The 16,665-nt window shown below is 43.3% G+C and overlaps 1 protein-coding gene across 3 annotated transcripts in view; it reads right to left on the bottom strand.

Moving 5' to 3' along the window:
- Positions 1 to 16,665, bottom strand: part of PPP4R1 (protein phosphatase 4 regulatory subunit 1) — a 689,987-nt gene that overhangs the window by 96,397 nt on the left and 576,925 nt on the right. For all 3 annotated transcript variants that reach the window (XM_069216574.1, XM_069216564.1, XM_069216553.1), the window contains exons 15-16: positions 14,984 to 15,145; positions 6,096 to 6,196 (exon numbers count right to left, since the gene is read on the bottom strand). In XM_069216574.1, the coding sequence (XP_069072675.1) occupies positions 6,096 to 6,196; positions 14,984 to 15,145 (263 nt within the window). The remainder of the gene's footprint in view (positions 1 to 6,095; positions 6,197 to 14,983; positions 15,146 to 16,665) is intronic.

Raw genomic sequence — 16,665 nt, 5'->3', positions numbered from 1 at the left:
CTGCCCCTTGTCATTCCACCTAACACGTGCATAATTATCCTTGTGAAGCTGTATGAATAATGCAAGAATATGCTCGGGATTGCCATCAGAGAAATAACTTACCACAAGTCCACAAAGGCGAAATACAAATTCCCTTTGCCAATGAAAACTGTCTTCAACTATAGGTGCAAGAACCTGAAGGCTTGTTCAATAGTGGATATTTTTTTAACGAAACCCAGCCTGCAGCGGACCGAGAATGTCCCGTTCAGCCATCCAATCTTGAATCTTGCCCAGAAGGCAGTGACAAAACACTTTCTGCACACAGTCTAACAGCCTAATTGGTCTTTAATTACAGGGGAGGGCCCTAGCAGCCTTTTTTTAAATTGAGACTACGATAGCACCTTTCCAAGACTCAGGGATTGGTGCCCTAGTTGCTACTGCATTTGATATGATAGTAATATATCTTGACCAAACTTCAATATCAGTTAAGAATAGGTCTGCCGGAACACCATTAGAACCAAACCAGGTGCCCAATGAATATATTATTTTCTGCATGGGAAAACAACTGAGACATTGGGGGTAGAGGGGGTCTAGGGGTTTATGATTGAACAAGAGACATTATGTTCAGGAGCCATACTATCATGGCAGGAGAATACAACCTGCTAAAATGGCCTACCCAGTCCTTTGGGGCAATACCCACCACTTGTCATCTTGCTCACGCTTGGCTTTGCAAACATCTAATTTAGAAGACTTCCTAGCTGAATGAATTACAATTAAAAACGATGGATTTAGGCCCAGATCATTGTACTGGGGGTGAATGTTTGACAATGTTCAGCATTCCGTCCATCACTTGTTGTTTTTGCATTTGTCGCCCTAAGTGGGAAGGGTATGCCCAGACGTGGGTCCCGTGCTTCCCATGCCACTGGATTCAAGCTAGCCTGGCTGATGAGGGGTGAAACCCCGAAACCGGTCCCAGGATGCTTGTTTCCAGTCCAGGGAAGACCTGGCCTAGCAGTTCGGGCTGGACTGTTCCCATGGGGAACAGGGTCAAGACTGATTTGCATATGGCTGGGTCCAAACTGGAATGGCATGGGCAGCAAAAAAACGATGGATTGAGGCCCAGATCATTGTACTGGGGGTGAATGTTTGACAATGTTCAGCATTTCGTCCATCACTTGTTGTTTTTGCATTTGTCGTCCTAAGTGGGAAGGGTATGCCCAGACGTGGGTCCCGTGCTTCCCATGCCACTGGATTCAAGCTAGCCTGGCTGATGAGGGGTGAAACCCCGAAACCGGTCCCAGGATGCTTGTTTCCAGTCCAGGGAAGACCTGGCCTAGCAGTTCGGGCTGGACTGTTCCCATGGGGAACAGGGTCAAGACTGATTTGCATATGGCTGGGTCCAAACTGGAATGGCATGGGCAGCAAAAAAACGATGGATTTAGGCCCGGATCATTGTACTGGGGGTGAATGTTTGACAATGTTCAGCATTCCGTCCATCACTTGTTGTTTTTTAATTACATTTACACCCTTAGATTTAATGGCTTGGATTAAACACTTGTTGAATGACCAACATTTTTTACTGAACCAGTGATGTCTACCCTTAGACCTCTTGCCCCCAGAGACTACTGAAAAATGGGTCGCAATGCCCTCACAGCATGAAGTGTGAGTTAAACTTAGTTGCTCGTTGGGAATTGCAGGACCTGCCTCTAGACACATCAATGAGGTCTTCAAAACATCATTAGCAGCATTAATAATATCTGGTCGAGCCAGAACCTTATTTGACTTCAGGTGACGTTTGTCATTGGCCAAACCAATTCCAACGGGAGCTGTTGCTGGGGTACTAATCAAACATATGATTGCACAGAGTAAACATATGAACTGAGAGTGGGTTATGGTCGCTCACAGATCTCTCATTGACCGTCAAAAATTAAGGGCCACAATCTTATCTCGATTAGGCAATAATCAATTCTGCCTGTGTGGCTGACCTTGTTATAAGTATGGCAACCCATTGTATCAGATTTACTCCTGCCATTTAGTGCCCTGAGCCCAAATTCAATAGTCAATGACTTTGCCTTAACAGCAACTTGCGACCACCTTTGATGGGCGGAATGTCCAAGGCGGGAATAGACCGTGCCCGATCCTCCTCGTGAGTAAATCTAAGATCATTCCGGTCGAGAGGTTCAAACATGACACTGAAATCACCTGCCACAATGATTTTATAATGCCGGGGACATTTCTGCAGAAATGTCTCCAGGACATAAAGGGTTGCGGAAGCCGGCCCCCGACACCTCTAGTGTAGATGTTAAGAATGATCACAACTGTGTTTGTCCCAAACGTTATACGAAGACGTAATAAGTCAGGGATAGATGGACAGCTGAGATATGCGACAATTTATTGATGTTCTGGCCCAAATAGTTAAGCCACCAGAAGGACTACCCCCTTATACTGGGAAGAGCAGGAATATAAAAATGTAAGTAACCAGTCCGAAAAAGTGGATCAAGTGACCATGTCTCCTCGAGAAGACATAGGTTATGTTCCTCGATGAAAGAGGTAAAGGATGGAAGGGGGAGGACAGATCTCAAACCTGCCACATTCCAAGAAACGTATCGTACCCCAGCACTTTGGGGAACTGAAAGTGTCCACAGATGTGATATTCGCAGGATTAGCTATTAGACTTTGATTTGGCAGGTGGAGTAGGTGAGGCAGAGGAATGTAACTATCACGAATAGCCAGTAGGTCCTGGGTTGACTGGTGGAAGCTATCTAGGGGAGTTGACCTAACCACAGATGTAGTGGTTCTCACACTTAGCTACCTGATCCTGGATTGACAGGTATGGTTCATAGGGGAATTAGAATGCAATATTATAACCTTTGAGCAATAGGTCCTGAGTAGACTGGTGGAGTCTGTCAGGAGAAGGAGCGTGAGTGCGTGTGGCGTCGATGTTAGAAGATGCAACCAGATCAGAAACAGATGTTCCATACGAGTCAGAGGGTAATTCAGCAAGGGTTTTGGGTGATACTTACAAGTCAATCGTTCTCATTGAGAACAGATAGGTTACCTGCTGAATAATGGGTAAGCCAGGCCCTATGGTACCAGGGAGCCTAGGGTATTTAAAGTGAATACAAGAATGCTCAGGAGCACTTGTCCTTGCGTCTAGGGCCACCAAATTATCGACCTTGCTCCCGTCCCTAAATGTCAACTTTATCATATCATATAGCGTGTCTGGATTGGGCCTTCAGACTGCATCAATTATATCCTCGGGTATTACAGAAAAGCAACCTCTCACATGGCGAATTCAGTGGATCGCCTTGTTTCTGACAGAATCTCGCCCTTCCCTTTGGGCCAGTGGATGTAGGTTAGGGACGTTAATCATTAGAACACTGTTGTTAAATTGGGGCCGGTCAATAACAGGCAGTGCAGCACAATTTGGAACAGTGTCATTCGTGGATTTAGAGACTTGACAACAGACCCTTGGTACCTTGCCTACGCTGTTATGTGGGGGAAGGCTAATAAGAGTTCCCAGTCTTGACACCTGCTGAAGGTTGGCCAGCACAAGATGCTGGGCCAGCGACAGCAGGGCAGGGCAGGGCAGGGCAGGACACAAATATGACCATTATTACAACTAGTCACAGGCAATTTGGGCAACTTCACCGGGGCACCTGAGGGATTAGACATTGGACTACAAATGTGATTCATGATGGTCGTAGCAATTAGCTGTTTGACTATTGAGATTAAAGAATTAACCATAGATTTAAGCTCTGACGCCTCACTCTTCAGATCTTGTATACATGAGATGTACTGAGCATTGGATCGAGCTGAATTCACATTTAGTCTACTGTCCCACCCAGCATGATACTTAAGTCAGGATCATCGTGTGGATCTGAAATATTGATTAGGGGTTGGTACATTGAAGAGTGTCACTAACATCGAGTGATGGCTCATTCACTGATATTAAGGGAACGTGGGTGGTGGCATTCCTACCCTCCCCCTGCCCTGTAGTAGCTGAAACCTGTTGTCCACATTTTTTAAACATATCTGGAATTTTCTTGTGACACGCACCCTGCCTGACTGGGGAGCGCTCGCACTCTATCATTGGAGACGTTATCCAGAGAAGAGCTTAACATTCTTCACATTCATCAAAGAGATTGTCAATTCTATCCATAAGACAATTGCTAGCTGCATGCTTTTGCCTTTTCCATTTGTTTTTGCAGCACCACCCCTGCCCCGCCCTCAATTGCTTTCCTTTTGGCGATCAAGAGAACTTTGATCAGTGGATAAGTGCTTGGTAGTCAGTTAGATCAACAGAACAGCCCTCAAGAGGATACAACAATAAAAGAAGAACACCAGCGAGGCCTACTTGATGGTAAATGATAGGGGGGGGTGGCCCAGCGCAGTCTGCTTTGGGCTCCGATGGGTGTGGATGGGCCTGGGCTTGGCCCAGGCACATCCTGCGATGTGGTGTGCTCTTATAGCGCTCGTTGGTGTGGCGAGTGGGAGCAGCTGTGGCAGCAAATGGCTGCCTCCTGGGGCCAAAGAGCAGTCTGGGATATGTAGTCCCCCTCGAAGAATTAGCGTATCCCACCCTGCGGTGTGCTCCTAGTGCTTTATAGCACTCGGTGTGGCGAATGGGAGCAGCTGTGGCAGAATATGGCCGTTTCGTGGGGCCAAAGAGCAGTCTGGGATATGTAGTCCCCCTCGAAGAGTTAGCGTATCCCACCCTGCGGTGTGCTCCTAGTGCTTTATAGCACTCGGTGTGGCGAATGGGAGCAGCTGTGGCAGAATATGGCCGTTTCATGGGGCCAAAGAGCAGTCTGGGATATGTAGTCCCCCTCGAAGAGTTAACGGGTAACCATCTTAAATTGAATTCAGATCAAACTGAAATTGTTATCACCAAACGTAAGGTTGACTATTGGACTGCATCTTTATGGCCCGCTGAGCTGCGATCTCCTCCAGTTCCTAAGAATTCGGTAAAGAGCCTTGTGTGATCACTTCCAAAAACCTGTCAATTGAATCTCAAATTGGAGCAGTAGGTGCTAGTTTTTCCCATATGCTTCAGAGTATTAGGATAATATCTAAATATTTAACATTTGAGGCCCTTATTCAAGTAGTGATTGCCCTGGTAATCTCCAGGATAGATTACGCCAACTCTTTATATGTTGGCATTTCCAAAGGCCACATGAAGAATCTACAATTGATCCAGAATCAGGCGGTACGCCCGATACATATACTTTCTTATTGGTGTCACATTACCCCTCGGATGAGAAAACTTCATTGGCTAGCGGTGGCACAAAGAGTAACTTTTTTAAGACAGGCTGAATAATTCATAAAACTTAATGGAGCAAATGTCCAGCCTTTATTTTCTCACGTATTCAGAAATATACCCCCCACATGTGTTTGGCCATCCTCTCATGCTAACTATCTGACGGTCCCCAAATTTAAAAAGAAGAGTACTGGTGGAGCCAGATGTTCTGGCATGTAACTTGTGGAATTCTTTATCCTCAGCAATACAATTTGCCACCTGTTACCCTAAATTTAGGAAACTGCTGAAAACCTGGTTATTCATTCAAGCATAAAACTAATTAGTGTCTCTGAACATCTGTATCACTCCGCCCTCAGTGCCATGAAACAGATGGTGAATGTGCGCTTTATAAATTACGTTAACATAACATCCTTGGTGAGCTCAACAAAAAGGGCAATGAACATGGTTCTGGTATTCGGAATACAAAGTCTTGGCATTTTTGTTTAGAAATGTTGCAGAAAGATTTATTGCAGGGTAGCCCTGTTCTAATTTGTTTAAGAATGTTGCTATCCAGAACCTCTTTGCGACTTTCTTTGAAACTTCAGCCAGGAAATCAGCCTGTTAATTTAGAAATACAGGTATTTGAATTGTTTTTATTGTTGATGTTTTGGTATTGACAGGCGCTGAATGTCAAACCAATCAACAGTTTTTAATGTTGGCAATCACAAATTACACAATAGTGACAATGAATGACCATCTTAAAGTAAGACTTTAGGGAAAAGCAGCAAAGTACCCATTACAAATAAAGTGAAAAAGCTGTGCATTCAATTAAGAAAAGACAAACATAAGACTTGACTTTCCAGAGTTAAATACGTACTCTGCCAGTTCTGCTCGAAAGCGCCAATTCCGGATGTTATCGGTCACTAAGAATTCTTGTAGCTGGTAAAGATATTCTCTCCTTTTGTCTAAATGGAGGAGCTGAAAGAAGACAAACAACTGTATCACAAAGAAAAATGTTACTTAACCTGTTAAGCATCTGTTCCTAATGTGCAATGCTGTAGATTCACTTGTTCTGCATAGTACTACCATCTAGTGCTGGACATGGACATCTGCAAGTTGTTTTTCATTGCCTAAGTTTTTCTATTCACAAGATACACTGTCACTCCTCCCTTAGTGGGCAATGCAAACAGGCACAGAGTTCATGTTAGATTTTTTTTTTGTCCAAAGGGTGAGCGTATGTATAGAGTGATGAGTGAACGCGGCATGGGGACCATGCACATTTGGGAATGTTATAATATATATATATTTTTAAAAGAGTTAATAGGAGAGACCTGCAACAGACACAGGATCCAAGGAAGAGGCGGGGCGCATGTGAACCTACAGAACTACACACTACAAACAGATGCTTACAGTGTAAGTAACATTTTCTGTTCGCAGTATATGTGGCTGTAGGTGCACATGCTCTGCACAGATTGTAGAGCAGTACCAACTATGAGCAGCTGTTATAACGTGGATGGTGCAGATGTCGGGAAGAAATTCTTAGTAATGTTTGTCCACCCATAGCCTGTTGATGGGTGGGGATGTCCAAAAAGTGCATGGTAAACATGTGTTATGTTGACCAGGTTGCTGATTTGCGTATTTCAGCTAGGAGGACATTGCCCAAAAAAGATAGGGATGTGCTTTTTTGTTGGCTGAATGTACTCTGGAGGGGTGGGGGAGTGGGCTCCAGGTCTGGATGGACTTGACTATTCACCTCGCTATGCTAGCCTTTTGAGATGGAATGCTGCTTTGAGTGGTTTGGCAAAGGATATAAAGAGCTGGTCAGACTTGTGGAAGAGCTGAGTCATATCAATACTTCATGAGAGCCCATTTAATGTCTAGAGGTTGAAGGACTTTCTCCACTACAGAGTCTGGTTTCAGAAAAAAAGACTTGAAGTTCTGTAGTCTGAGTGAGGTGAGAAGTGGGTACCAACTTGGGCAGGAACTCTGAATTAGTTCTGAGAACGACCTTGTCCCTGTGAACCTAAACACAGGCCTCTTACAAGGTAAGGGCCTGTAGTTTACAAATGTATACAAGGGAAGCTATAGTAATAATGAAGGCCATTTTCCATGAGAGGAACTTTAAGGGGTAAAAGTGCAGGAATTCAGGGAGGGCCATGAGTCTGGTGAGCACAACATCAAGGTCCAATGGATGTTTGGGATGTGAGGTTATCTTCCTGAATCATTTCATGAATGCCTTGATCACCAGGATCCTAAATAACAAATAATTTTTCCTGTTTTCCACATAGGCGGCAAAAATGGCTAGGAGTTTTATAAAGTGTAGGTGAGCCCTGACTTTTGAAGGTGCAAGAGAAAGATGATGATGTCCAGGACAGTAGGCTTTATAGGGTCCTGCTACTTAGTGATGTACTGGGTGAAACGTTTCCACTTTGAGGCATAACACACATGGGTAGTAGGTCTGCAGGCTTGGAGCAGGGTACTCATGCACTCCTGTGGGAGACAGATATTCAAACTCTAAGACCTTAGGTGCAAGATCACTAGGTCGGGATGTCTCAGGTTTGGGTGCCTGATTTGGCCTTGGTTATGTATGAGAAGGACGAGCCTTTTAGGGAGCTTCTTATGAGGGTTGATAGACAGCTCAACGAGCACCGAGTACCAAAGCTGCCCAAGTGGGAGCCACAAGAATAAATGTGCCCACGGGCCGACAATCCCTGGAGATGAAGTTTGGGCAATCAGGGTTGTTGAAGGTGGCAAACAGTTCTACTGGTGGGTCACCTCAACAGTAGTATGACTTGCGTGTAGAGGTCCCACTCATGGAATTGTTGATGAGACCTGCTGAGTAGGTCAGCAAAGTTGTTATCTGCTTCTGGAATGTACTCTGCCAGGAGGTGCATGCAGTGGAGGATGGCCCTGTGCCACATCGTTTTCCGTTATTGTTTAGAGCTAGGGAAAATGCGTACTGCTTATGTGGCGTTCAGGTCACCCGTCTGATGAGGACTACTTAGCCATGAATGTTCTGAAAGAAGGCTCTGAGATCTAGACGCATGGCTAGGAACTAAAGGCTATTGGTATTGTGTGCCTCTCACTGGGGAACTATGGCGTGGGACACATCCTCTGTACTGTCACGTTGTCTAGATTGGACTCGCCCTCAGCCTTGGAGGGACGAGTCCATGGTCATAATCATCGGACAAATGGGGTCTTTGTGATGGGCGTGCCCTGCAGCAGTTTGTTTCTGTTCCACCACTGCAGACAGCTATGACCGCTACCAACCCTGGATCTTCTGCTTTTTACTACTGCTTCATAAAGCATTCCTATATGAGGCACATGTGTAGGCTAGCTTGGGGTATTATGGTGATGTGTGAAGCCATCATCCCTACAAGGCACATTACAGTTCTGCAAGGTGACGATAGGGCTGACAATGAAGCAACTGCTGAAATGGAAACACCCTCTATTGGGTGGGGTATACTTTGCCTGTAACAGCATTTAGGAGGGCCACAGGAAGGTCTGACCCTGAAGAGGATGAAGGAGGGACACAGCATTTAGCAGAGAGATTGCAGCTCGAGTGTGGGCTAGATATTGCAGGCTGACAGTGATCTTGATCAGCCAATTGTCAAGTTTATAGAACACATGAATGTCTCCCCTCCTTAGATGCACAGCCACACCACTGCTAGGCACTTGGAAAATACACTTGCAGCAGTGGTGACCCGCAAGGGCAGTAGCTTGAGTTGGTACTTCTGGCTACTTATCCCGAAGCAAAGTAGCACTAGTAGGCAGGGTGGATGTGTAAGTGAAAGCAGGGGCTCTTTAAAGTCTAACACAGTCATATAATAACCTTGCTGGAGCAATGGGATGCATTTACAGAGAGACAGGACAGCTAGTCTTCGCCTGAGGGAGTTATTTCTGGCAATGAGGAGGTAAAGAATAGATACCCTTGGCCCAGTGGTGAGGGGCCACCCTCTCTGTTGCTCCCTTGAGAAGGGGCACATCACCTCCTTCTGGAGAAGGTGAAGATGTTCTCCTCTGAGGGTATGTGTGCGGGGTGGAATTTTGAGGGCCTGAGAAGTTCCAGGCAGTAGCTGTGGTGGACAACCCACTGATCTGCTGTTTTCCCAGTGGGGAAATCTTGCAGACTGCCCCAAAGATAGTGTGTGATTTGGAGGGGGGGGTGTCCAGTCAGTGCTTGGAAGTGAAGGACCCTTTACTGTGAACCTCCACTACCAATGCCCTATTGTTCTTGGTACCAAAGGAAGTTTTTTTGTAGCCCCTGCCCACCTGCTTGTGAAAGGACCACTGTTGCCTCGGAAAGGAGTTTGGTTGGACGGAGAGGAGGTACGGCTCCTTCTTGAGGATGCTGCCTCAGAAAGAAATCTCTTTTATGGGCTGCAATTTTGTGATGTTGGTTTCGTCCTTGTTCTACAGCGTCTCATCAACCTGTGGGCCAAATATATGTTTCCCCACAGAATCAGAGGTTGAGAAGATGTTGTTTGGACTCCAACTTGAACCTAGACATCTGGGGCAAACCATGGCATCTGAGGACGCTTGTGGTAACCCACTGTGTCTGTGGCATCCACCGCACAACGGATATTGATGTTGAATGCAGTCTTGTCCTCAGACACCATCTCCCCTTTTCTGACTTCACTCCTCAGGGAAATGTTTGACCACATCTTGCATCTCCTCCCACTGGAATCTGTCATAGCGAGAGAACAGCCCTATGGAGTTGGCTATGTGCCAGTGGGTAATTGCAGACGCTTGCTGCGTCAAGCTTCATGTTCTCTTTATCACATATGGACGGGGTTGGTGGCTAGATATCCTCAAATATAGGCAGGGGCTTATACTTTCTCTCTACCCTGGGTGTTATTATCCTTGCCTGACTCCTTGAATGTCTCAGGAGTGGACTCCGAGACTGCAGGTGTCTCCAAAGCTTTGTGAGTGATTTCCTAAGACAGGAATGAATATAACGTTTTTGAAAAACTCTTATGGAGCTCGCGTTGAGATGGGAGTTAGTACGACGCCTTCTTGCACTTTAAAAGGAAGGCTATTTAGAGGGAATTCGGAGTGTCTCGCCAATACAAAATAAGATCAGGGTAGTGCACGTGACCGCTACCTATGTCCTGATGAGGCCCATAGATGGAGGGCCGAAATGCGTCAACCAATAACTTGGAGTGTCATGAATTTATGAACTAAAAGACTATGATATAGGATTATACTGCACGTAGTACGAACAATTACCAATTAGTGACGGTATTCGTCATCACTACCTCATAAAGAAGACTGCTTTTGGAAAACTGTTTGGCAGCCCACAGTTGTGAATAGTGGTGGAAGTTCTGAGTGCAACATTTGCTGCACTCAGTACCTGTTCATGGTTCTGTATATGTCATGAGTGGATTCAGGCATGCTCTTGAGCATGGGCAGGAAATGTACTCCCTGTTCTGATTGCATGACGTGGTATCATCAGGGGAGAGTTGCCCTGATGCGGTAGTGGCTGTGGTGTGGGATGCCCCATAGGATCAACATCAGTCAGTCAGTCAGTCCAAGCGTCATCAGTAGGCCATGGCTCGAAGGGAGTGCCATAAGGGTCAGCAGGGCCACAAGGGCTGCCTGGATTGGTGAAAAGGCACAGGAATCCCCTCATGTGACTCTGGCATAGGCAGTGGGTGTGGTGTACTTAAGCGCAGCAATGAGGCCGTGGAGTTGGTGGTGGCAGAGATGGAAGAGGCAGTGGAGATGGAGCATAGGGTTAAGGGATGGTGCACTTGTCTAAGACTTCTCTGCATCAGATCAGAGGGTGGTTCCTTCTCAAAGGCAAGCCTCCTCTTTTGAGACCGTGTCTCTGCAGATGTTGCCCAACGTGGTTTGCCCGAGTTCTTCCTTGTCAGGGGATGGATAAAGATGTGCTTCTGTCTTGCATCAAGCGCCTCTTGGAGTTTTTGCAGAATGGGCTGCTATGAATCTGCAGTGTCTGTCCTCGATGGTGCTCTTTAAGTCAACACTGGCTTTGAAGTTACCGGCACTAAAGATGCCTTCGAGTGATGGCAAGGCTTATCAATGGCTTTGCGCTGCGTAGGGCTTCACAGCTAGGAAGAGAGTGGAGGTCAATGCCCTTGGATAGATCCTTCCTCAGGGTGGAGGCCTTTGCTTGATGCAGACTGGAGCAGGAGGTGGCAGAGGTACAGAATTTTGTACAGTCTATTGTGCGGTGCTCAGAGCCCAACTCTCTTAGGAGTGGTGCTCTGCCTCGGTGTGAGGCTTGGGTTGGGTGTGAGTGCTGGTTGTACTTACAGCCCTGGATGCCACAGAAATTCAATTTCTTTGTAGTCAGGAGAGGCAGAGGTTATAATCTCTTATGAGGGTCAGGGACTCTGTCGCAGGGCATCAGTCACTGGAGGGTGATGATGAAAAGGAAAGTATAATAAACGGAGAACCGATTATAATGATATGAGTCAAAGTTTCCACTATGTAGTCCTAAAACAAACATAGTAGACATGTCGAATATCAGACCCTCATTGGTACAAGTCTCAATTAGGTGGTGGAACAAAACAATCTTATTGTCTATTGTTTTTGTGTGTTCTTGTTTCTGTGTCTGTCACCCTTTACTCATTTTATCCTTTAATCCTAGATTCTACTTTTAAGTTTGCAGCTATTAAGCGTGTCCTACCAATCACTGGATAACTTACATATGTCCTTTTCAAGAATGCAACGCAGGAGAATAATGTAGTACAAGCAGATAAGGGAATGCTCAATTCACTCGTTTGAATGAAACATAACCCCATGGCAACTGACTTAATCATACAGCCCGAAATCCACCAGGGACACGGGAAGAACATGATGCACACAAATCAGAATAAAAATGAATGATTTACAAGGAGTATGTTGCAATAAAAGGAATGAAAAATCTATCAAGTGATGAATAAAATAAAATATTTACCAAAGGAAAGAAAAATTGAATCACGTAGGGACAATTTATGTTCAACTGAACAGACGTATCTAGCAGTGCAGAAGGTTGGAGGACACCAAACCAGGTGGGAACGGTGCAATTAGGAAAAAAATAAACGATCTGGAAAGGCATGGTACAATTAGGGGAAAAAATACAATCTAACATGGAGTTTGTGCTCATGCTCACTGCCCAGTAAGGGAGGAGTCACAGTTCATCTTGTGACTCAAAAGGCTTCTTCGAAGAAAAACAACTTGCAAACCTCCAAGCGAAACACTAGATAACAGGAGTGTGCAGAACATATGTATCTACAGCTAGGCAGGCTAGGAACAGATTTTTTAAATCTTGCATATGAGTTCAAATTCAGACTCCTCTCATATATAAAATGTGTAAACACAGATTATTATAATTCTGATAGGAAATTATCCTTCTATTATTTCTCTGTTCTTTACAGTTCTCTAAATTGGCATGTAAAATGATCATATTCTATTTTTAAAACAAAGAAATATTACTCAGTGTGCCTTCAATACTCCGGTTACATCACTGCTTTATTAACATACCTCATTCACTTTTTACTATTGTTATTACATGCTTATTTTACATCGGCCTGTACAAAATTCTGCTTTCATTACTCCACCAAAGCAATTTTTTAAAGTCAAAGTTCGATAATCACTAAGCTGCCACCCTCAAAACTGATTTAAATTCCTGGTGCTTCATTAGATATCCAAATTTCTCATTTCTATTTTTTGTGAATTTTGGTGGGGTTCTCTTCCAGTGTTTTAAAAAAATGAATAAATCAGTGGTTACCAGTATTTATTCTCTTTTGCCATAGACATAATCATGGTGACGGTGTTTTTCCAGTGCTTACAAATAGATTTGGTTTCATTTTCTTCCTTCCTTTTATTCCTATTGATATTTACTTCTACATTCTTTCTTGCGCCTAATTAGCTTCTTCGTACCCCTTTACTGAATTTGTTCTTTCAAGTAACTTTTCATTTATTATTCTCAACACACTGCCTGCCTAATTTCACAGTATTGTAATATGTCTTTCAAGCAGCCTAACCACATCTCACGTCAAGGATGTGCATGAATAGAGTTATGTTTGCACTCTATTAAGATTTAATTGTTGCAGATAATGCTCGGGGTAGCATTCCAACCCTTCATTCTGGAGTAATTGCCAGAGGTTCGACGTGTTGCAAGCATTCCTCCCAACACCTTTTGTGTGTATGACGCACCCCCTACATGACCCAGGATATGCCCGGACATGAGATCCTTGTTCACTGTGACATTAGAACCACGCTGCATCGACTGTTGAGCCCCAAAATCAGGGTGAAGCCGGTCTTGGGTTGCTTATGTTCCGTTTTAGGAGGACATGGCATGGCAGTTTAGGCTGGACTGTTCCTATTGAACAGGACCAAGAATGATTTGCATATGGCTGTGTCTAATCTAAGGTGGCACGGTGGGTAAACATACAAATGGTTGGAATGCTAGCCCAAGTGATTGCCAGATCTAAATGAAAGTTTGTTCCATGCTTGGTGTAAATCAGACTGAGGGAGAAAAGCACTAGCAAGCTGGACTGCACACAGCCAAGCAGTTACCTAAACTTCCCAGAGGCATGCAGATCCTCCCCTGACCTTATCTTGTGAAATCCCAGACCCATACTTGTGAAGAATACTCATCAGCTGTAGGAATAAGGAAGTAATCTATCATCTTCTGAAACTCTGGAGTTGTTTGATCTCAAATATTGCTCACAGCTACCGCTCTTAAGAAATCTATGAAGCTACTTGTTCCACTCTTTCCTACTTAACATATGCAAATAAAGTTTAGAACAGGTAACTCTAAATCAAACTAACCCATTAAACTTCATATCCTTCAAAGTTAAAATGGCAAATTGCATCACTATCGTTATTAGCCATCACAATATGTTTTTCAAGCGCTCTATGTGCATTTCATGGGGTTTACCCGGCCACAGTCTTGACCCAGATATCTGCCTACAGAGAAAAGAATGCACAAGTCACTTTGGCTAGGTGATGCAGCACTCAAATGTCTCCAATGATTCAATGGGGTCAGTTTCACTCGATCCCAGTCGTGCCCCTCACCCGACTGTGGCCATAATAATAACCAGGCTACTTTGATAGATAATACGTATCTCATATGCTCAAAATTTAAATACTCTGGTCATTCTCACACTCACACCATACTAACCTGGTTACATAGACTATAAATGCAACGCCCTGTACAACCATTGAGAGTATAAGGTATAAAGAAGCTAGAGAAAATGTATACTGAAGCCAAGAACACAACCACAAGATGACCATGAAAAGTTAGAAAGATGAAGCTTCCATCAGCAAAAACATAGTGAGAGTGGACAAAAAAAGGCACCAAAACTGCTGCAGTGTGACTGACAACTGAGTAATACGAAATGAACTACATTGTGAACTATGAAGATCGCCTAGTATAGATGGAAGGTAAATGTATGTCACAGCATATGAGTACTTTGCTCAAGTGATACAATGTTTTGAAACCAGGACAGCTTATTACTCAGGTTCATAATGTATTCTGCAGGTATGTCATCTCGTAGTGAATTTATGAGACCCTATAGTAGGACCAATATCCTTTAACATGAGAAGGTACTGCTTTTTTTTTTATCACCTACTCCTGAGCAATAGATCCTTATATTCATTATAAAATTGCAATTTATGTTTCAAAAATTACCACAGCATATTTAACTGTACTTACTGGTGTACAAAATCTATCTGTAAAGAGTAGTGAAATATACAATGTTCAAACCCCATCTAAGAATTAACCCCACACATACTGCATGCAATGCTTACCTTTAAAAAATCATACAAGTGTTTAAGAACACCTATCCTAACTTCATCTAAATCTTTTAAAAACCCATTGAAGACTGGAACGAGATCTGCAGCCGTGAGTTTATCTCCAAGAATCACAGCGATCTCATGGATAGAGAAGGCTAGAGTTCTCCGAACTTTCCACTGAAAAAACAAAAACATAGGCTTTAGTATTAAGGGCAAATGGTAACACATGTATTTATAAACTCTCCTTTAGGGCAGCCGTTAGTAGCTTTGTGTCACTGAGTAAATAAAAGTAAATTTGAAGTTGGATTATAAACGCATTTTGAGTGTATGTTATCAGTTTCAATTACACTTGTGAAAACCTAAGTGCTAAGCTTTACTTCTAATTCAATAAAGTCCAAAAAGATAATCTTGAAGACCCCAAGCTGATGAATATTTATTTTTGAAAAAATCCATAATGTTAATAAATAGAATACAAGTGAATTCAAATTTAAATTTAAAACTAATTTTGAGATTGTTTAAAGTGTGGACTACAAATGTGAACTAAACTAAACGCTAAGCTGTCCCATAAATTGATGAAAATGCAAACTGCAGCGAGCTTGTATAATGGCCAGAAAAAATGTGGAAAAACCTTTAACATTGATATACAGCAAAATCCGCGAAATCCACAAGGAATCAAAGTCCCATGTTAAATATGTTCCTGAAATTATAGCAACTGTTAGAACTGTTGATTACAAATAAAAAATAAGAAATGGCAGTGTAAGCAAAGGTCATGTTAGTCGATCTTTTATGGCGACCAAACAGCTCTATATGACAAGCTAGGTAAATAGGGAGGGGGATGACTAACATAAAAGCAGTAGGAATAAAGCTTCTAAGGCCTAAAAAGAAATATAAAAAAAGGAAGACAAGAGTACAATGAGAAGGATTAGAAAGCAAGAGAGATGCAGAGGTGATATTCCCTTAATAAGCAGGCCCTTCTAAAACAAGCACTGGCAAAGCCAATAGTTCCAGCCTCGGAAAGATGGTACGAGGATTTTTTAAAATTTTTATTGAAAGCATATGCCATAAAAATAAAAAATAAAAACATTTCGCCACTGGGTCTATACACTTAAAATAAAAATGAAATGAAAAAATTTAAAAATATATTCAACATCCATAATGCTGAAACGCCTATTTTATTGCTTTAATTGTAGTCTGTATTGAGAAACAGGCGATGCGTTTCCTGAAGCAGGTGGACATTGCTAGTCTAGCTTGATTTTGAAAGAAAATACCTTTAGGAAGGCAGGTAAATCAGATTGCTTTATGTCCATAATATACGCTGTAACTAAACTTTTATTTTAATTTATGACCCAAACAGTAAATGCTATTGATATCACTGGGGTAGTCTGTTGCATCAAAAGAGAAGTCATCATCTTTCATAAACCGCAAAGCTTCGATCTCACTTTAATTCAGGGTAAACAACATGGATCCAGGAGTTGGAGTCAGGAGGGTTGTACCCAGGCTACATTTTCAGGCTATAATCTTAGGATAACTTTAGACAAAATTAATGTGAATGGAATAGATTTCCTAAGTCAGTGACTATTTTCAAAATCTGGTGTGAACTGCCCTTCTGAAGCCAAGTTGGAAACCTCTACTTCAAAGTTTATGGCTTGACCAAATGCACTTTTCATGCAGTCTTGGTACCATCCACCTGCTTGTTT

Source organism: Pleurodeles waltl, chromosome 2_1, assembly GCF_031143425.1.
Source record: "Pleurodeles waltl isolate 20211129_DDA chromosome 2_1, aPleWal1.hap1.20221129, whole genome shotgun sequence".
NCBI lineage: Eukaryota > Metazoa > Chordata > Amphibia > Caudata > Salamandridae > Pleurodeles > Pleurodeles waltl.
The sequence above is the reverse complement of the archived record's forward strand: the minus strand, read 5'-3'. Positions and strand labels throughout refer to the sequence as shown.